This window comes from Psammomys obesus, unplaced genomic scaffold (genome assembly GCF_907164565.1).
Source record: "Psammomys obesus unplaced genomic scaffold, mPsaObe1.curated_primary_1811, whole genome shotgun sequence".
In the NCBI taxonomy this organism is placed as follows: Eukaryota; Metazoa; Chordata; class Mammalia; order Rodentia; family Muridae; genus Psammomys; species Psammomys obesus.
The window spans coordinates 276,510-297,673 of NW_026596287.1; the positions used below are offsets into that span (position 1 = coordinate 276,510).

The 21,164-nt window shown below is 42.8% G+C and overlaps 1 protein-coding gene across 12 annotated transcripts; it reads right to left on the reverse strand.

Moving 5' to 3' along the window:
- Positions 1 to 2,871: 2,871 nt before the first annotated feature.
- Positions 2,872 to 20,651, reverse strand: LOC129668846 (zinc finger protein with KRAB and SCAN domains 3). Of its 12 annotated transcripts, none has more exons than XM_055596938.1 (7): positions 20,579 to 20,642; positions 19,602 to 19,794; positions 11,963 to 19,527; positions 10,512 to 10,659; positions 10,151 to 10,215; positions 9,757 to 9,880; positions 2,872 to 5,534 (listed from the first exon to the last, which is right to left on the reverse strand). In XM_055596938.1, exons 3-7 carry the CDS (start codon positions 12,377 to 12,379, stop codon positions 4,627 to 4,629), a joined length of 1,662 nt encoding a protein of 553 aa, XP_055452913.1. In that variant the 5' UTR covers positions 12,380 to 19,527; positions 19,602 to 19,794; positions 20,579 to 20,642; the 3' UTR covers positions 2,872 to 4,626. The 12 variants fall into 12 exon arrangements, with proteins under 12 accessions (XP_055452913.1, XP_055452912.1, XP_055452918.1 ...); XM_055596937.1 differs by lacking the exon at positions 20,579 to 20,642 and adding an exon at positions 20,299 to 20,572; XM_055596943.1 differs by lacking the exon at positions 19,602 to 19,794 and having other exon boundaries at positions 11,963 to 12,440; positions 20,579 to 20,651.
- Between the last annotated feature and the right edge of the window lie 513 nt (positions 20,652 to 21,164).

A 21,164-nucleotide genomic window follows, 5' to 3' on the forward strand; every position in this document is an offset into this window, starting at 1 on the left:
ACATGGGATCCTAGAGCTGAAAGAAGCGGGCACGTGCTCCCAATCCTAGCCCCAAAGCTATCTCCAATTGATAGGCACTTGCAAATGAAAAATTAGTTTTTCTCCAAGAGGGTTTCGTTGGGGAAATAAGTCACTCTTAAGGGAAGTCTGCGTGCCTGGCAGTGGACAGCCCACACAAAATAAACTCAACAGCATCTTTTCAGGTTTCTCTGCCTCATAATACTGTCAGGGAGGTTTTTTTTTTTTGTTGTTTGGTTTGCTTGTTGTTTTCCTTACTTTATAAGTCCTTTTCATATATTATTATGGCTTCCATTTTTTTTTATGTGATTTTTGAGAGTGCAACCATGTGTGTCTTTTGCCTATGTACATATCTTATGCTTCTTCTTTGGCTCTTTTTCTTGTTTGGTTGTTTGGTCATATTTCAATTTGTTTGTTTCTGCTTTATCTTATTTTATTATTATTCCTTAGATGCTTGTTTTTTCTTTGTTTATTTTGTCTTAACAAGAGACAGAAAGAGTGTGCATCCAGAGGGGACGGAAGGTGGCGAAGAACTAGAAGGAACAGGGGGAAGGGAAACCATAATTTTGTGAGATCAACAGAATATACTGTATGAAAAAACTCTCTTTTTTAAAATAAAATTAAAAAAAAAAAACCCCACCTCTCTTCCTTATGGTGCCTTTCGTCATGGTATTTTATCACAGAAAAAAAAAAAAAAAAAAAGCCAACCAAACACAAACTAATGAAGTTATTCCAATCTGGAAACACTGTCATAGACACACAGATAGAGATACCTTTCACAGGTCCAGGCATCTCCTTCATTTTAATTTCAATTTTGGTGTGCATGTACTCTTTCCTCAGTAGATAGCAGCAGCAGCAATGACAATGTAGCCTTGGTGGTACATTGTACAAAGGCATCTCTTTGTACAGTCAACATCCAAGACCATCCATCACATGCAGTGTGGCATCAAAACAGATCATACAAGTGCACGCCACTCTGTAGCTGAGAAGCTCTCGTCTCACTGCAGATAAACAGTCTTTGTGAGCTTGTGATTATATCGTAAAGGAGGTAGACAGCCTCAATCCTTAATAGAGAAATTCATGTGTCTCACAAAAGCCTCATGGTAGGCAGGGAGCTGAGTAGAAGGTAGTCTTGTTGCTTAGAAAATCAACTAATGTTCAGAATTGGCTGTGGGGCTGAGGTCATCTTGTGTGAAAACCTAGTCTGTGTGGCACATGCAGACAATGCTAGTTGCCAGGCAGCTATGATACATACAATCAATTTCCTGTTAGGTGGATAAGAACACAGAGGGAAGAGAATTTAGTTATCATGCTTTTGTCTATCTTTGATTACTTTTATCCTGTCCCAACATGGTTTATAAAATATAAATTGTTTGGAAATAGAGAACTTTCACTTCTGAAAACAGGAATAGAAACACTTTGGTCTTAAGCATTAAGTGCCTGGGAATTTTATATAAAAAAGAGAATAGACACAGTCAATTTTGTGAGGTCAACAGGAACTCTTCTAGAATCTGAGTAGACTCTGGACTCTGATAGGACAGTCATTTATCTTATAAGCCTCACAATGCTTCCTTTCTCTTCTGCTCTAGAAGCAGAGTAGGGAGGCAACAAACAACCTCGCTGAGCTCAACCACCAACTGAAAGAACTACAGGCAGGAGGGTAGGAGCAAGCCAGGTGTGATAATACACACTCAGGATTCCAGCACCTTAGGGAGGTGGAGGCAAGAGGGTCTGGATCTTAAGATCATCCCTGGCTACCATGAGAAGTTGAGGTTAGTCTGGGATACAAAATACACACCAAAAAAATGCGGTAGCATGATGCAAAATTCAAACACTCTTGCTAATCCTCAGCAGTAGTCAGAGTTAAATTTCAGTTGTCTCTTGACCACATACTTTGGGCAGACATCGCTCTGAGGGTGCTGTGAAGGTGGTTTGGGGGATTAGCATTTGAATCTGTAATTCACTAAGTACACTGTTCCCCACCCTGACCCTCATCCAATCAGTTAAAGCCTGAAAGAACAAAAGAGCTGACTCTCCCTAGAAAAGTGATATCAGCAGGACATTAGCTTTCCTAGTTCTTGAGTCTGGAACCATTTGGCTTTTGAACTGAAACTCACACCCTTGGTCTCCAGATTAAAGAAAGCAGCCTCCATAATCACCCTGCCCACTTCCTTAAAGATATGCCACCCCCAACAAGCACACACATGTTCAAAAGTTTAGAAGTCATGCCATGTATTTTTACACTTAGGAACTCACACAATAACATTGTGGTTTATTATTGAAGTGCAAACCACTTACATGAGGATTTGTTAAAACCTGTGTTTGTAGGTCTCTGAAAACCTTGGAAACTCATGAACAGAGAGGCCTGGATAAGCTTGTGAGGAAGTTAGAGAATAACTTGATTCCCAGCTTTAAAAAAAAAATGCATTTGGCAAAAAAAGAATACATCACATAAGCAAAATCATTGTGAAATCAAGCTACAAAGTTTGTTATATCCAAACTCCAGAATCTCAACACTGCTGTTATAACTATGGCAGACTGCTGATGCCAGAAATCAATTGAGAAATATAGACAGATACAGCTATGGGCGTATTTTTATCCTAATGAAAGTTTTGCAAGAAAGCAGGCAGGCATCCTGAGACTTTCGTAGAAGAGACTCCATTTGAAATACATGTAATAAATACTTTCTAAGTACTGACTTCAATTGACAAGTTGAAATTTCCACCATGATTCACAGTGTTCAAGGGGAGTTACTAATTGTGAACATAAAGGTACTTACCACATGTAATTGATCGGTATTGGTGATTCAGAGTCAACAAATAACTAACAAACACCGTTGCACTCATGCTGGAATTCTGGATCCAAAAGCAAGCAATTTTTATTTTAAATATTTAGTATGAATTCACTGGGTTACCAAAGCGTGGACTTAGCAGGGCTAGGTTTTTGTAGCTTATAATCTATATTTATAATAGGTGAATGATCTTTGAGAAAAACAGAATGGGAAATATCACGTTCCTGAAACTCTACAAAGATTTTCAGACTTACTTATGAGTGTTTTGTTCACAATGTATATCTGTGCACCAGGTGTGCCCGGCACCTTCAGGGGTCAGAAGAGGGTGTTGGATTCCCTGGAATGGATTATGGATACCTTCAAGACACTGTGGGCACTGAGAACCCAACCTGGATTGTTGTTCTACCTGCAAGAAAAAGCACTCTTAACTCCTGAGCCATCTCTTCAGCACTCCACTGAAATGTCTTCTTCTTCTTCTTCTTCTTTGAGACAGGGTTTCTCTGTGTATCCCCTGAATCTCCTGGAACTTGCTCTGTAGTTCAGGCGACCCTCAAACTCAAAAATCCTCCTGCCTCCTGCCTCTGAGAGCCAAGCCAGAGTGCTCATATAGTTAATTTCCCAGCAGCACAGTAGGAGAGAGGCAAACATCTGTTGTTAGTTCTTCCTTGGGAAGCTGGTCATACAAGGACCCAGCAACAGCACTGTCACTGCTTATGAAATCCCTCTCCCTGGACTAAGGAGGGTGGAACAGAGCAAGTCAGGAGACCAACTGCTGCTTATCCAGTAGTGAAGCTCCTGTAAACTCTTGCCCCGCACAGACTAGATCCTTGAGCAACTCGGCTGCACCACAGGTACTTATGGACCTTCGCCAGCTGAGTTGTTTGTTTTTGTCTCTTGGTAACATAACCCACTGCCTTAGTACAGTTGAGCTGTGGTTAATGACATAAAAGAGAGGAGGCAGAAGCTCTTGGTTAGATCCAAGATAACCACCAAAGTGAGAACCAAGAGACTAAGCCTTAGACATTGATCACTTTATTCTGAAACTGGTTTTCACACTACATAAGTAGGAAAACTATTTTTTTTTCTTTTTTTTCTCTCAAGAGTAACAAAATTAACAGAAAAAAAAATATTAGTGGAATTCCATGGGTGGCACATTCACAATGACCTAATGCTAAGGAAGCTGTTTAAGGCACTCTCACAGAATTCCTAAATTAGGTAAAGAATTAAAGGATTCTAGAACAGTAACCTCACCTTCACCCCTGCCCTGCCAAGTCTGGGTACTTGGCAAAAACCAAAACCAAAACCAAAGCAGTACTACAGTGATTAAATCTAAAACATCATTTTTAAAAGATATACAAATTACCTTGGTGAGAATTTCCAGATAATAATGGATTTTCAGAGCTATGTAGGAAATCTCACCACTATATTTAATAAATGTTTATTAGCACCTGTATACAAGGCACAAAGCAGGACATAAGAGTTCCAAGTCTGACCATGTGTGAAGGGCTCATTAGCCTAAATAAGTGTCAGAGTAACAACCCCAAAGCATAACCATTCCCTCAGGAGACATGGAATGCAGGCCAAGGGAAGGCAATTTGCCAGTCAGGAAGCCCATTTGATTCCAATGAGTGAGAACTCTTGCAGACAACTCTTTCTCAAAACCTCCCATGAAATCAGTTTTTTTTTTTTTCCCTAGTCATCTTCTAGAATGTAGAAGATAATGAGTCTCAGCCAGGTCCCTAATATATGAGAATGTATATTATTAAATAGAGCCCCAGCCTATGACTTCTGTAGTCAGTAAGAGCTCCAAGGTAGCTTCAGTTCAATGACAGTTGAACACCAACTTCGGAACGTACAGCAGGGGTCACTGTGACAGAAGTTTTCTTTCCTGTGTGTCTTCTCTGATGTTGAATAAGGTATGAAGGTCGGGTGAAGCCTTTTCCACAAGTTTGGCACTCAAAGGGTTTCTCACCAGTGTGTACTTTTTGGTGTTCAATAAGGCTTGTAATCCTACTGAAACTTCTCTCACAATCATTGCATTGGTAAGACACAGGAGTCTCAATATTTTCCCAATGGCTTTCTACCCTACTCTGACTTTCCCAGTAAGGTTCTGGGACAAAATAATCTTTATCCCCGGTATGGGTCCTCTGATGTCGCAGGAGATGTGAGCTACGCCTAAAGGCTTTAGGACACATGTTGCATTGGTATGGCTTCTCTCCAGTGTGAATTCTGTGATGCTCAAGGAGGCTGCAGCTCTGAGTGAAGGTTTTCCCACAGTCATCACACTCGTAGGGCTTCTCCCCAGTGTGGGTTCTCTGGTGCTTGATGAGATCTGAGCTGTGGCTGAAGGCCTTGCCACATTCTTCACACTCATATGGCTTCTCGCCAGTGTGAACTCTCTGATGAATGATGAGAGCTGAGCTTCCAATGAAGGCTTTGCCACACTCCTCACACTCATAGGGTTTCAATCCGGTGTGGATTCTTTTGTGTTTACTTAGGCCTGAACTCTGAGCAAAACTCTTTCCACATTCACGGCAATAAAACCGCCTATTTCCCGTGGCAGTCTTCTGCGTTGTCTGTAACTTGCCTTCCTGCTCACTGGCTTCTGCACCTGCAGGAACGGGGACAGTGTCTTCACCCAGGAAGCACACTGTCTGCTCAGGCTTTTGTTCTGTGTATTCCTCAGCTGGAGGCAAGTCCCTAATCTTAGTCTGCATATCCTGATCTGAAACACAAATGCCAACAACTGTTAATTATGCTTTGCATAGGAGCACTGTGATGAACAGCATGGAGACAAGAATTCCAAAGGTCTATACGTAAACCAAGGTCAAGCACTGAAATGCAGAAATTAGGGTAGAACAAAAAGGAGGATAACAGAAAAGCTAGGGAGACATGAAGACAGGAACGGGGCTGATGGAATATGGGCATAACCAAGAAGAGCGGGCGTGGAGGAAAAGTGATGGGAACTAAGGACTCCTGTGGCTACACAATGTAAGTGATATAGGAACCTGGAAGCTGTAATAATATAAAGGCAGCACATAACTAAGATTAAATACTTCACTTTCCCTGCTGGAGAGAAATGTGGCTGACCAAGCCCTTCAGAGGCCAGAATATCATTAGTGAGTCATGGGACTTGGACACCGAGCTACAAGATTTGAAGCTATACTGCTGGACTTTCCTTTGTTTTAAGTGGGATTGTTTTTATGCCCCAGTGCTTCCTTCTGGAGTAAATAATTTAACTTGTTCTTAATTTTACAGGAACCAACAGGTAAAGAGACTGGATATTTTTAAAATGACTGAATTTTAAAATATTGAGATTTTTTAAAAAGACTATGAGAATTCATAAAATTATACTGTTTATAGTGGAATATTAACACAAGATCTTGGGGCTCAAGAAGAAAAATGGTTATGTTTAATAATGACGTATTTATGTGTCAAGTTGACAAGGGTCAATGAACTTGTGCTGGTTACTTTTTGTCAACTAAACACAAACCATAAGGGTATCTCAATTGAGGAACCACTACAGAACGGTCTGTGCCAAATCTGTGGGGCATTTTCTTGTTTAATCACTGACGTGGGGAAGCCTAGCACATTGTCAGTGGTAGTCCTGATTGTAGAAGAAAGTAAAGAAGCCAGCCAGTTAACAGCATTTCTCTCTGTTTCTTTCTTTCTTTTTATTTATTTTTTTTTGGTTTTTCAAGACACAGTTTCTCTGTGTAGCCTTGGCTGTCCAGGCCCAGGCTGGCCTTGAACTCAAAGCTATCTGCTTGCCTCTGCCTCCCAAGTGCTAGGATTATAGGTGTGTGACTATGCTCAGCTACAAGCAGCATTTCTGAATGGTCTCTGCTTCAGTCCCTGCCCTCAGGTTCCTTTTGAGTCCCTGTTCTGACTTCCCTCAACAAAAAGACTGTGGTATGAAGATAAACCCTTTACTCCCTCAAGGAGTCTTAGTATTTGGGTCATACAGTATTTATTACAGCAACAGAAAACAAACTAGAAGAGATGTGAAGACTGTGCACAGGAAGGAACAAAAAACAGGGCAAGTGAGAAGATTTCTATAGTATTCACACCTGTTTGTGACTACTAGGTTTTGTGTCAACTTGTGTCATCAGTGAGGAAGGAGACTCAGTTAAGGAAATGCCTCAATGAGATCCAGATGAAAGGCATTTTGTCCATTAGTGATGAATGGGGGAGGGCCCAGGCCATTTCGGGTTGGGATATCCTGGGCTTGTGGTCTTGAGTTCTATAAGAAAGCAGTCTAGCAGGCTGAGCAAACCATAGGAAGCAAGCCAGTAAGCAGCACTCCTCCATGGCTTCCGCATCAGCTTCTGCCTCCAGGTTCCTGCCCTGTTTGAGTTCCTGCCCTGACTTCCTTTGATGATGAACAGAAATGTAGAAGTGTAACCTGAATAAACCCTTTCCTTCCCCGCTTACTTTTTGGTCATGGTGTTTCACTGGATTGTGGGGTATTGCTATGACAGTACTGACCATGTTTTTGGGAATTGGGGAAGAACTTTGGAACTTTGGGTTAGAAAAGCTGAGTGTTGAGAGCTCACTGAGATGGGCCATTTTCTATTTTGAATTAAGATTCTGTCATTCTAGTCAGCTGGGACTGAAGAGTCAGCCACGATTAACAAGAGACCAGCACCCCTGAAGTGAAACTTTGGTATTACTGGGACAATTGATGCTGCCAGGTACCTGGAGCTAGGAAATTAGTGGTGATTAATCACCTCATGATTGAGGTGAACTCTTTGGGGAAGTTAGAGAGTCAGCACTCAGAAGCTGTGTTCCAGAGGTGGCCAAGGTTGTACCTCCTGCTGGCAGCCGGACTTGGGAATGTGTGAGAGTCACTAGGGCAGTGCTGGTTTTAAAGGCATGAAACAGTCATGGAGAACAGCTGAGGCTTGGTACTGTGAGAAGACAGGAGAGGTCTTTTGTGAAAGTGCAGCCTCAATAGCAATTGAAGGCCTGGAATTGAAGGAGTCATGCAAAGAATTTGAAGCGTGGTATCATGAAGAGAGAGAGCCTATGCGAGGCTATTTGGTGAAAGTGCTGCCCAGCTGTAACAGAAGACCCTAGCATTTTGGGGACGGCAGTACCATGGGCTAGCCACCACAGCAGCGCAGTGGAATGGGCCAGCTGAAGCCTAGCAGATAAGCTGTGTGTGATGCAGAGGGTGCAGGTGGAGAAGGGGGCACAAACACATTGGAGGAGCCCAGATACTTGAACGCTGAATTATTTATACTGGTGGAGTTTGGTTTTGCCCGGTTCAGATTGTGACTGTGTTTGATTTTTTTTTTTCCTCCTGAAGAAAGTATTTAATGTAATTTTGGTTTCTACAGGAGCCCACAGCTGAAAGACTTCAGACTTAATTTAATGGGTCTGAATTTATAAAGACTGTAGGGCTTTTAAAGTTATTCATGATTTTAATGTGAAAGCTTGGGGATGAATAATAAAGGAAGGATTGTAGCTTAATAGTGATGTGTTTGTGTGTCAAGTTGACACGGGGTCAGTTGTACTGGTTGGTTTTGTGACAACCTGACACAAGCTAAAGTCATTAGAGAGGAAGAGGCCTCCATTGAGAAAATGTCTCCATGAGATCCAGCTGAAATGCATTTTCTCAATTAGCGATCAATGGGGGAGGGCCCAAGCCATTGCGTGTGAGTCCATCCCTGGGTTGATAACCCTAGGTTCTATAAGAATGCAGGTTGAGCGAGCTAGGGGAAACAAGCCAGAAAAGCAGCACCCTCCATGGCCTGTCTCCAGGTTGCTGCCTTACCAGAGTTCCTGTCCTGACTTCCTTTGGTGATGAAAAGCAATGTGGAAGTGTAAGCTGAATAAACCCTTTTCTCCCCAACTTGCTTTTGTTCATGGTGTTTCACTGCATCAATAGAAACCTAACTAGGACAGAGGCAAAGGCAGTTATGGTGAACTGTGCCCTGACAGTGGCAGCCACACAAAACAGAGCATCAGTTCTTGGAGACAAAAACTGGAGGCCCTAACCATGCCATCAATGAGTTGTGTGACATCTGAAAAGTCTGATAACCCTCTGTGTCCTTGCCTCTAGGGTCAGGGCCTATACCTGGTGTGACTCCACAAACCATTTCTTGTGGAGAGGCTAGTCACTTGTCATGGATGGGAACAGGAAAGGAAAGGGAAGAAATTTTTTTTTTGCAGTTCACTGAAGCCATGTGCTCAAGCATGCTCAACAGCTGTGCTGTGCCCTGAGATGTACTCACTGTTTCCCAAGCATCCCCCCTAAGCCAGAACAATAACAGGGATTTTATCTAGTTTATCCCATTCCCTTTATTCCATTCGAGTGTTCACCAGAACACTCAGGGGTGTGCTACTTGGTTTCTGTCAACGGGACACAAACTAGACATTATCTGGGAAGATGGGATCTTACTTGAGAAGATTCCTCTATACGACTTTCCTCTAGGCAAGTTTGTGGGGGTGCTTCCTTGATTAATTATTAATGTGTGAAGGCCTAGCTCATTATGGCAATGCCAGGCCTGAGTAGGTGTTCCTGGAGTATATAAAAAACAAAACAACAACAAAGAGCAGGCTTAATAAGCCACGAGAAGCAAGCCAGCAAACAGCACCCTCTGTAGCTTTTGTTTCTACCTCCAGGTTCCTGCTTTGAGTTCCTGTCCTGATTTCCTTCGGTGGCAGACTGTGATGTGGAACTGCAAGCTGAAATAAACCCTTTCTTCCCTAAGCTGCTTTGGATATGGTGTTTTGTCACAGCAATAGACACCCTAACTAGGACAGAAGACAAAGAACACGATTACAAGCATTAAGGAGCTAGTCAATAATAGGCTTTTAAAGTGTATATAATTTCCAACATTATGGACTCAACAGCTTCTAATAGCCTAACAGGAGACGCAGGTTCTTTATTTAAATGACAGGAAGAAGCCCGAGAGAAAATTAGCAGCCATCAGTCTTACCCAGGGAAACCAGGCTGCCAGGGTTCTCCTGTAGTCCTTCCTTGTAGAGGTTCATCTGAGATGGATCCTGCTCCGTCCATCTGGGGGAAAGGACGGGGGCAACATCTTCCATTTTCAGCAACCCCTGAAAAAATGAAAGTCCACCAAGAAGATGGAGCAGGGAATATCTGGTTGCTTGCTCGAAGCCCCTCTCCCGTCCCACCCCAAATGGTGGAGCCTCAAAAGCATGCTATGTGAAGGTCAACAGTCAGCCCTGCTGGACATGGGCGAGGAAATTCACACCCCAGCTAGGAAGAGGGCGGAGAACGGAGGATAGGGATAGGGATAGAGATGGAGTGGGGAAGAAGCACACTAAGAGTAAAGGATGCTGAGGAGGCAAGACAGCCCAGCTCACCTGCAACTCTGAAGTGAGCCTGGGAGCTGTCACTCCATCTTCTCCACAGTGGGGCCCCTGGGTGACTATGACAAAAAGAAACTCTGGGTGAGACTCATACTAGCACACAGCCTTAAACCAGGTTTAAAAACTTGACTAATACATTTATGCAAATATAAGTTTATAAAGTGTTTTCCTTTCCAAATACCTGATTGCTATCAGATTCATAGATGTTCTCTAAAGACACAAAAGCTCTTGAAGGAACTGAGTATGGCTCACTGGGAAAGCACTTGATTAGCATGTGTAGTCCTGGATTTCATCACATGCACCACCACAAAAGGAAACAAACAAGCAAACAAACAACCAGCCTCGTAATACTAACCTCTGACTTCTGAGGGCAGGGATCCCAAAGACTCCTGCTTCAATAGAGGCTCCATGGGCTCCATCTGGCTACTTTCTGAGCCCTGAGCTGATGTCAACAGTACTGCCTTGGAACAAAGAAGTTCCTGCCCATCATCATCATCTGGAACCTAGAAGTCATTCATTTATTTTTATTTTTCATCTATTTGTTAGACATTTCCAAAGCATTTTCTTTCTTACTCTTTCCTTCCTTCCTTCCTTCCTTCCTTCCTTCCTTCCTTCCTTCTTTCTTTCTTTCTTTCTTTCTTTCTTTCTTTCTTTCTTTCTTTCTCTCTTTCTCTCTTTCTTTCTTCCTTTTTTTTGAGACAGAGTTTCTCTGTGTAGCCTTGGCTGTCCTGGACTCACTTTGTAGACCAGGCTGGCCTCAAACTCAGAGAGATCCTCCTGCCTCTGCTTCCCTGACTGTTGGGATTACAGGCATGTGCCACCATACCCAGCTCCAAATTACTTTCTTTTAGTTTGGCACTGTATCCAAATTCCACAAAAATGTACTCATTTAATACAAACAACTACTTTGTGAGGGGATAGCTTATCCAAAATCAGTGTACTAAGTGACAAAGCTAAGATGCGGTTGATGTTTCCACAGCTCATTCCATGGTTTTCATTATACACATGTAAACTGCTTTAGGAAAATGATATAAATCCATCACATGAGAATTTATCAGAAAACTAAGGGTAGTATTTCTAGTTTAGTCTACCGAGTGGGTGAAAGCAGTAAGATACATGAAAACACCCAATAGGGTGTGGCATGTGCTATCAAATGCAGTTTCCAAGTTCCTTTCTCTTTTGATTTACACATCTTTTATACAGAATGAAGTACAGAGAATTATGGTGACTTTTCACTATTACAGAACTCAGGCAATAACTCCAAGTCTAGAACCTTGACCTTGGTCACTGGTTAGAAGACCATGAGTCCTCTGACACAAAAAACACTAGGGAATACAAAGAAGAAACTGCAGGTAAAACCTGGCCTGTTTTCAACCAGAGGGTCCAACAGAAGATCCATAAATTTGGATAGGGAAGAAAACAAAACAAAAACCTTCCAGATTCTAAGAAAACTGTAGAGTTCCCCTCCACCGTCAGTGGGAACTACAAAGGGTAGGGAGCATAAGCAGCACAGTAATGCCAGATGTCACATGTGGTAAGCCGGAACACTTTCAAAGTCGTTTGTGCCAATGCCACTGTGCTCAAACACGTACTTGTCTTAACACACATAAACGTTCACCACCTGCTCAGCACAGTCTAGCTTCACTGGGACTGAGTTCTTCCGCAACACTTGTATTTTCCTTTACGCACTGAACTATTCTGAGCGGGTCCAGGACTTTGAGGACTCTAGGCAACGGCCCCCACCTCACACACTGATCTTGTTATGCCCAAGGCATAGCTCTCAGACCCTAAACCTGTTCCTCCTACCTGTGGAGGAGTCTCATCCAGCTGCCTCTCCAAGTACTCCAGCAGCGCCACCACCTCCTCCCCGCTGTCGGGGTGCTGCTCCCGCACCCAGGCCTGCAGCTCCCCTGGCAGGATGGTCAGGAACTGCTCCAGCACCAGCAGCTCCAGGATCTGCTCCTTGCTGTGCATGTCAGGCCGCAGCCACTGTCTGCAGAGCTCACGGAGCCGGCTCAGCGCCTGCCGGGGTCCGGCCGCCTCGGGGTATCGGAAAGCACGGAAGCGCTGGCGTGAGCGGTCGGGCCCAGGGCTGCCCAGCCAACTGGTCTCCTCTGCCAAGGGGGAGGCCTCTTCCTGTTCCACCTTTATGACCAGTAGCTCCATCTGGTCCTCTGCAGAGTGCGAGTCCAGGGTTGTGCTTTCCCTTGATTCTCTAGCCATCCCGAGACAAGCAGTTCTCTCGTTTCACTGTAGCTGTAAGTTGTGTTTCTGAAAAAGACTACTGAGAGGTGGAGATGACTAATAAGGCACCGTAGTTACAAATGTTCCCCTCCTCCTAGGCCCAGGACCCTGAGGAAACTGCCAAGGAACAGCTGAGGAGATCACCATGTTCAAATGCCTCTGTAACTTCTCATTCTGTATCATCTTGGGGATTTACAATCAAGTATGCATGTCTGTGAGGTTGTTCTGGAGAGGTTAGACTTCAGTTAGAAGATTCACAAAACTGCCCATCATCCCATGGGCTTGGGTCCCACGCAAGCAGGAGTTAGCAAGTGGAGCACCAGTGTTCATCTCCGCTTCCTCACTACAGTCTGTGGTAGCTAGCTCCATGTTGGACTGGACCCTCCAACTGTCAGCTGTTGCTTTTGTTGGCATTTTGTCACAGCAGCAAGTGACTAACACTAGTCCAGAGAGAAGAGGCCACTGCCCTGATAAAGCTGACTGTGTGTTTCTTATGGGCTGATTGTGGAGAGAATACAATTTGGAGGTGGAGGCTAAAGCCCTATGGATACAAGAAAAGCTTAACAGGCCATTCTGGCGGGAGTTTGGAATCCCAGAATGCCAGAAATAAGAGGCCTAGCTGATGCAGTTTCAGAGAATATGGACCCTTTCAGGAACTGGAATAGAATCTATTTATATTTTCATCCTGGCAAAGAATCTGGCTGCATTCTGTTCATACCATGACAACTTGAGAGTGAATAAAAAACAAAACAAACAAAACACGAAGTAATTTATTTGGCAGAAATTCCAAACAGGATAGCATTTAGGTTGTGGCATGACTAGTGCTCACTGCTCTTATTCAAATCAATAGGGAGAGAGTACAGAAATGTGGTTTGTTTAGAAAAGCAGTTTGTACTAATATAATGTAACAATGAGATGTATGCAGACAAAGCTTCTGTAATTGCTGAACTAGAATCATGAAAGATAAATCTTGCGTTGGTACATCTGGAAAATAGAAAGGCTCTATGAGGGCAAGACCAAGCCATTCATTGAAAATCTTGTGACATTTCATTTAAAAGGAAAGCACCACAAGAATTCAGTGATTCAAAATCGCTGCTATGAAAGTATTTCCCCAGGGTCAGCGTCAAAGGCACACAGTGACCACTAAAACAGTAATATAAAGGAATCAAGCTATATATCAAGCAAGATGTACTTGAAAGCATCATCCATAGAATACTGGTTTTGCAAGCATGAAAAACATAAAAGTAAAGGGAACACAGAAAGATGCTGAGGCTAGGCAATGTGTGGTAGGGTCAGATTCCCTATGAGAAGGCCACCACATGAAGCCGGGAACATAAAGCCTAAATTGCAATGGAGACTCCAAAGTGTAGGATATGCCAGAATCATGGAACATCTGCTGAGGGAAGCTGAGGCACAGAGTAGAGCTGGCACAAGAAAGTGGTCACATGTGCGACAGACAATGAGCTGGAGAGGTAGAGCTGCCTAAAGTTAAGCCCAGGAGATTCCACCATGAGCCCCAGATGCTAGATACAGAAGTGCAGGATTTGGTGTTGTTCCTCCGGGGCTTCAGTCTTGTTTTTGTCTCATCTTTCCTTGCTATGCTTCCATCCCTCTTGTTTGGAAAAGAAATGTTTACTTGTGCCAGTGTACATTAGAAGTATATTACTTGTATTATTTTATGGAGTTCAAAGTTAAGAAATTGGCTGAGTTGCACAAAAGACTCTGCATATACATTCTGAACAGTGTTGGGACTGTTAAAGAGATTTGGAGACAGAGTAAACACATGTTATATTATGAGACGAATATGAGTCTAGGAGCCAGGGTTATGATTTTGAAGTGATGGATTCAATTATCCCAAGTTAATTTTGTTAACCTGACAGGGATTTGTTCAGAAGACTCTGGGGGCATTTTTAGGGAGCTCTAACTGAGGTAAGAACACTCACTGTGAAAACAGGTAGCACCATTCCACGGGCTAAGGTCCCCGATCTAACAAAAAGCAAAGTAGAGCACCAGCATTCATCTCTCTCTCTGCTTCCTGATTACAAACACAATGACCACCTACCTCAACCCTCTGCTTCTGACTTCCCTACTATGGGAGACAATATCTGAAAATAAACCATCTTTCATTTACTTTTTGTTAGGTATTTTGCTGAAGTAATTAGGAAATCCAAACCCCACCATAAGTTCTCTAAAGGATATTCTGGAAATGAGCCTGAATACCTCATACCTCTGGAGAGAGAAATTGAGACCGAGGCAGCCAAGTTTCAGTGAAGACCTAGGACACTGTCTGAACTCTAGAACCCTTCCTTCTTAGTAACTTCAAAGTAATCCCATTAGAACGCCCATCTATGGCTGGCCCAATTATTAGATAATCCCAAAGACTTGCTGTCTTAATAATCATCACAACTTTGAAAATGATACACTTCAGAATGACCAGACTGATCACAAGGAGCTTACTTCTACTAGGAAGAGCAATGAGCTTTTAAGTGGCTTTCAGGCAGAACCTATAGGTCTAAGCCCAGCTTTGGCCCTGGCTTTTGTTAGTCTCTAACAGAGAACTCAGCTGAGCCTGCCTGGCCTTCTGACTTACAAATAAGAATAACAGGTTTTATTTGTGTGTCCGTGTCTGGTAACTTGTTAGGCATCAATAGAAAATGAGTATTAGTTCTTCTCTACATACATTTAGGGAAAGGAAAAAGAAAAACGTAGGAACTCTATCAGAAGAAATACAACCGATTTTTTAATCCCTAGATGCTTATTTTAATGAGACTTAAATTTTCTCTGATGTGAGCTACAGCCAAACAAACGGCCAAAAGTTGAAGACTAACCAGTTCAAAGGAGTCTGTCAAGCAAGGTCTCTGGGTTTGTAGGATCTTTTGTTTTCTTCAGAAATACTAATCGGCAACACACGTCTCCAAGTCCTTGCCCTAAAGGATACAATGATGCCTTCTCAGTCTGCTACTCTGTACCCCTTTAAGACCAAAATTCTGGAAAGAAAGCCCTCCTGACTCACAGCTCTAGTCTTTCTGCCAAGGTTTCAACACAGATCCAGACCACAGGCCTTAGTAGGCAGAAAAGCTCCTTTCAGTTCCTATGTGCCACGGGTTCTGAGGCAACCAGGCGGAAGTTGCTGTCTGCTTCAAGAAAATCTCTTTTCCCTGGGTTATAGAACCTTTCTTTCCTGTTGTCACCTCATTTTCTCTTCCAGACTCTCCTGGAGTCACTGTAGAGTTCAAAGTTAAGGTTCCTCGATTCGGGTTTCGCTCAAGCCAAATGGGTAATCTTAGTAAACCACTTATCTCTGGACCTCATATGCAAATGGCTAAGTGACAGCAGAGAGGAATGTTGTTAGCACTGTTTCTAGAGCGGTTAGCATGTGCTGAATATATGAATGTCAACTAATAAAGCGATACAGTAACATCAAAACAGTTTACTGCCCTTCCTCCTTTTAAGAGTAGGCTCTGGCATTCTGTTGATACCCGCTCAACGTGCACACACTTCATTCTTGAATCCCTTGCAAGATTTTAGCTTCTATTTCTTAGATAAGAACTCTTGATCCCTATTTTGAGTTGCCTCCCAGATGGTTCTACCTGGAAATTTTACAAACAAATCTAAGTCAATTAGCTTCGAACAAAGCTAATTTTCTTGCTTCTTCCTGTTTCCCCACTGCAGCATTCTTTCCATGCAGCAGCTCTGCCCACAGGCGTCCTTAGAATCATGTACCTGCCTCTTCTCATTGAGTTCCAACACGGATCCAATCTGTTCTACCACGGAATGTCTCTCAGATCTGCTGTCTCTATTCTCCTAGTTATCAGCACTACTGTCTCCAACCTAGTAGGTGCGTGCATACACACTCCGTCTACCCCATCCTCACAAGTGCCCACGAGACAGCACCCTAAAACTCCTAACCAGGGCATGAGTGTTTTCATCCAAGCTAGCATCACTTTCTGTACGTGACCCCTGCTGGAAATGAACTTTGGAATTATTAAATAAAACTTGTCAGCCAGCATGATGGGGTAAACTTGTATCCCAACACTCCTCAGAGACAGGAGGACAGCTGCATGTTCAAGGCAAGTCTACTCATTTAGGTTATATTGTAAAACTTTGTCTCTAAATAAATCATTATACCACTGGATTGTGAATTTCTTAAAAACAACTGTCTTCATCTTATTTTTCTACTTCCCAGGTACTAATATATATTAGAAACAGAATAAATGTTACTGTGTAAGAGAAAGACTAAATGAACACAAATGTATTTGGTAAATCGTTATTTTTCTAAAGCCATTTTTCTCAAACCCAGGCATTTTAAGTGAGATTACTTCTATGGCTTTAATTCTTAAAATGTTTAGCAGCACTCCAGTCTCTACTCACTAGATGACAATAGCAGCATCAAAAAACTCCAGAGTTACTGTCGCTTTGGAAACTATAAACTACAGCTGGAAGAGTGGAAGCACAAGGTCTGGGAATATGGCTGAGTCAGTAAAGTACCTGCTGCACAGGCTTGAGGACCTGCGTTCAGATCCCCAGCACCCATGTAGAACGCCAGATGCTGGCAAGCACCTGGAATTCCAGCACTGGGAATGTAGAGACTAGAGGATCCCTGGAGTTTGATGGCCAACTCTTGCCCAACTGGTGAGCTCTGTTTTCAGGGAGAGACCCTGCCTCAGAAACATAAATAAAGATGGAGAGCAACAGAGGAAGACATTCAGTACTAACCTCTCCATGTGCACACGTGTGCATGTGCTAGCAGACCTAAGTGCACAAACACTGGAACATACACACAACACATACACACTGGCACAAATGTTGAACTTTGAAACTGGAAAAACAGCTGATACGGCTCAGTGTTATAAGCTTACAGAAAACAGACACCAGAGAAAGGCTAAGAAAGGTGAGGACAAAAGCTGCCTCCATGGCACACAGGCAGGCACGCTTACTTCCCACGGTTAGACAACAGACACCAGATGGATGGGCAGATGTGCTAGAGCTCTCTGACCCATGCAGAGTGAGCAAAGGGAAGCACCCTTCCTTTTCCTTCACTGTGTAATCTCAAAGCTGTAAGAGTTAAATGGCTGTTCAGTGGCTGCCCAACGTGCCTTACAAGGGAGCTGAAGTTGTGAAAGCCCATGCCAGAAAAGGCTGAGTATCCCATCGTTGTTAGAACATGTGCACTTGAACAAGACATTTATGAATGTCTTCTCCCACTCCTCTCAGATGCATCACCCTGGAAATGTCACACATTAACCAGTCAGTGCCTCAGTTTTGTTTGTTTGTTTGTTTGTTTGTTTGTTTTGCTTTGTTTTTTCACGGCTTAGGCTGTGAGACCTGAGCTTCCTAAAAGGGTTGGAAGATCTGATTCCTTTGAATCAGAAAGAACTAGATTTTAAGCAAGAACTGACTGCAACTTTCTGTGAGTACAATGAGACGGCAGTGCATTTCTCTTCGCTCAGTGAATGAGATCAGAGTATGTAAGCCTAGAGTTACTAAGGGAAATATATTTCCAAGTCTGTGCCCCCTTGAATTTCTATTTCTCACTCCAATTTTCTACAGTTCAAGGGATAACAGGTGATAGATGGAAATGATCCACCAATTGTGGTTTTCTCTCTCTCTCTCTCTTTTTTTTTTAAACCAGACTGGGTCTCACTCTAGTCCAGGGTGCCCTTAAATTCATCATGTAGTCCAAGGTGTCATTTAACTCAGGGTAATCCTCTCACTTCAGCCTTTCAAGAGCTGAGATTACTGGTGTAAACCATCATAGCTGGGTTTACATTACATCAACTGTTATAAAGAATCAGAAAATGTTTCCTAATTAGCTGTCACAAGAGATATAGGGTACAATATTTTTATTAAATAAGTAAACCTAAATTTAATCAAGCCTCTAGACCCAAGAACTCATGTACAGGTAAAAACAGGAGAGCAAATTAAAAGTATTAAAGTTATGCTACACAAGAGAATCACTGGGAAGCTTTTAAAGCCTCCTGACAGTTGCGCAGCCAAGGTCAACGGAGCCAGCCTTAGGGGGTGGCCACAGACCGCAGTCTGAAAACTTACTGTGTGCTCCAAAGTGTAGCCAAGTGCAAGACCTGAGAAGCTAAAGATAAGTTTTTTTAAAAGTAACAGTAGAACTAAGCAATTTATGTGAGAATATTGAAACCCCAAGTTCTCCCACAAATAAATGGTATATCAAAAGAGGAAGCAAAGGGAAAGTGGATTATCATAGATTAAAAGAGACAGCAATTCAATATAAACTATGTGGTTTAAACAATATCACCAAATTGTAAAAAGACATTTGTGGGTCAATCAGGAAACATGAATGCAATACTAGGGAACTGCTGTCAATTCTGTTTATTGTTATAGTGTGATTAAATTAAAGTTCCTATTTTAGCACTGTCGTGCCTGCAGATGAATAGATATGATATCTTGGCCTCTAGTTTGCTGAAAAAGAATGAAAGGAAGAAGGGAAGTAGAGGAGGGATAAAAAGGAAAGAGATAGAGAAGGACAGATGGAGAGACGAGGAAAGGGGAAAGGCAGATGAATGAAAATGACTAAAAGATTATGGCTGAATGATTGGCTTACTATTGCAGTCAAGTTTAAGTTTTTCTCTAGCTACATTTAAACCTTTACTAATGTAATTTTAAATATTAAAATTACACCTTCTTTCTTTCCTTAATACAGTCCAAAGCACTTTTTGGGAGTCAAGGGAAGTAAAAGTATATCCGAGGCCGAAAGCGAGTGGGATTGTTGTGAGAGGCTGTAGAGAGAAAAATGAACATTGATACATTCTTAATAATCAATTCAACCACTCATGTTTCATCACTTCTCCTATCTGGAGTCTCACCAACTGGGCAGAGTACAAAAGTACAGGATCAAAAGACTTTACCAACACAAGTGTTTGCCAAATAAGTAAACCAAAGACAAAGTTTTTGTTTTTGTTTTGTTTGTTTTTTTTTTGTTAAGTTACAAATAGAGCAAAGAATGCTACAGGGATCCCTGTAGATCCTGAGAATGTTAAAGGCCCAAACTCTTTAAGGAAAAGGAGGCAGATGAAAGAACTTTCAAGGATCGCAAGAAGCATCAAGTCAATGACAATGATAAACTCTATATGGTCAGTATTAGCTTTAAAAACCTGCAAAAAGAACAAAAGGTATTAGTGTGAACTCAGTTTCAGATCCATCTCTATTTAATTTACTACCGATTTACCTATCTATCAATCAAATCTATCATCCATCCATGTGATCCTCAAGCCGGTGAGGATTCTCGGTGAGGGTCAGAAAGCTGGCAGGTTCGCAGCACCGAGCAAAACAGCAATGTCTGTTTACACCAGGGCTCTTATCCTTCTTCACTGTTAAGATACCTCTCGCTGCTCCTCCTGTTTCTCAAGCTCCTCCTGCCTCTAGAAGAAAAGGCATCTCCAAGATTTTAAAACTCCGTGAGTCTGAACATCACAAGACACTACACGAACCACTTTTAATCTTTGCTTTCAGACAGGCTCTTCTTCAGAATGTTTTATTTTTCCCTCCCAAAATACACAAATCGTCCATTACAAAGAGAACTGGTAAATAGCACTAAAATTCAAATGAAAACAGCCAGTACCAAGGTTCGTCACTGAAGAATAAGTGCTGTCCTAGTTAGAAATAGTAACAGTAATAATAACAGCAATCTTTACACTGTGCAGATTAAACCGTGCCTGGTACTATTTTAAGCACCTTGAACAAACGAAGCCATTTACTCCGCATAACAATCCTGTAAGTTAGGCGATACCATTATCCCCTAAAATAGCAAAACACAGAAAGGTTAAGGGACTGGAAGAAAGTCACAAAGTAGCAGAGGCCAGGAAACCCGACTCCAAAGTTCTGGCTTTCTTCCAGTACCCCAGAATAAAGACCTTGGAACTGACCTTGTCTTCAGGAAAAGCAAAACTGTGACGTCTCCCATTTTCAAAGCTTAAGTACATGACCCAAGAATCCCATCGCCAAACGCCCAGAGACTGACCAGACACCCGGAACCGGGCCGAGACGAGGCGCCAGAGGCCCTGTCCGGCGCTTGGCCCAAGTGGCCACCGAGTTTATTTTCCCGGCGCCGCTAGGCCGCGGGGGAAGGTGCTTGGTCCCACCCCCACCCCCCCACAAGCAGCCGGCCAGGCTGGAGGACAGTAGCAAGAGGAGACCCGAACCCACCCGCGAACGCAGCACCGCGCAGCACCCCGCAGTCACAAAAGTGTCCGAAAGTCCGACCCCCGGGGGGCGGGACACAGGGCACTTCCGGCCTCTCTAGGCAGCACCGACACTCTATGGTTCGTTTTCCCCCTTCCACCCTCCTCTTCATGGTTGCTTCTTAAAAAGACTTTTCTAAAATAAATAAAATAAAAATAAATAAATAAATAAAAAATAACTGAAGTAGAATTACATCACTCTCCCTTTTCCCTTTCCTCCCGCCGGTCCTTTTCAAGAAGCCCTCCCATACCCTCCCATTCTCAAGTTGATTCTTTTTCTCCATTAATTTTACATTCATATCCATGTATATATATATGTGCACCAAAAAATTTATATCCTTAACCGGCTAAGCCGTTTTTGCTGTTTGTTGTTGTGTTTCAAGGTGGACCACTCTGCACTGGACAGCTAATAAGAGGGTTCATCCCAGGGAGAGACCAATTCTCCATTTCTCTGCAGTCAATACTTGCCTGTGGTTCTTCGGTTAGGAGTGGTGCCCTGTGAAAATTTTCCACTTTCCAAGGTTACATGTCTATTGATACTGCCATTGTTC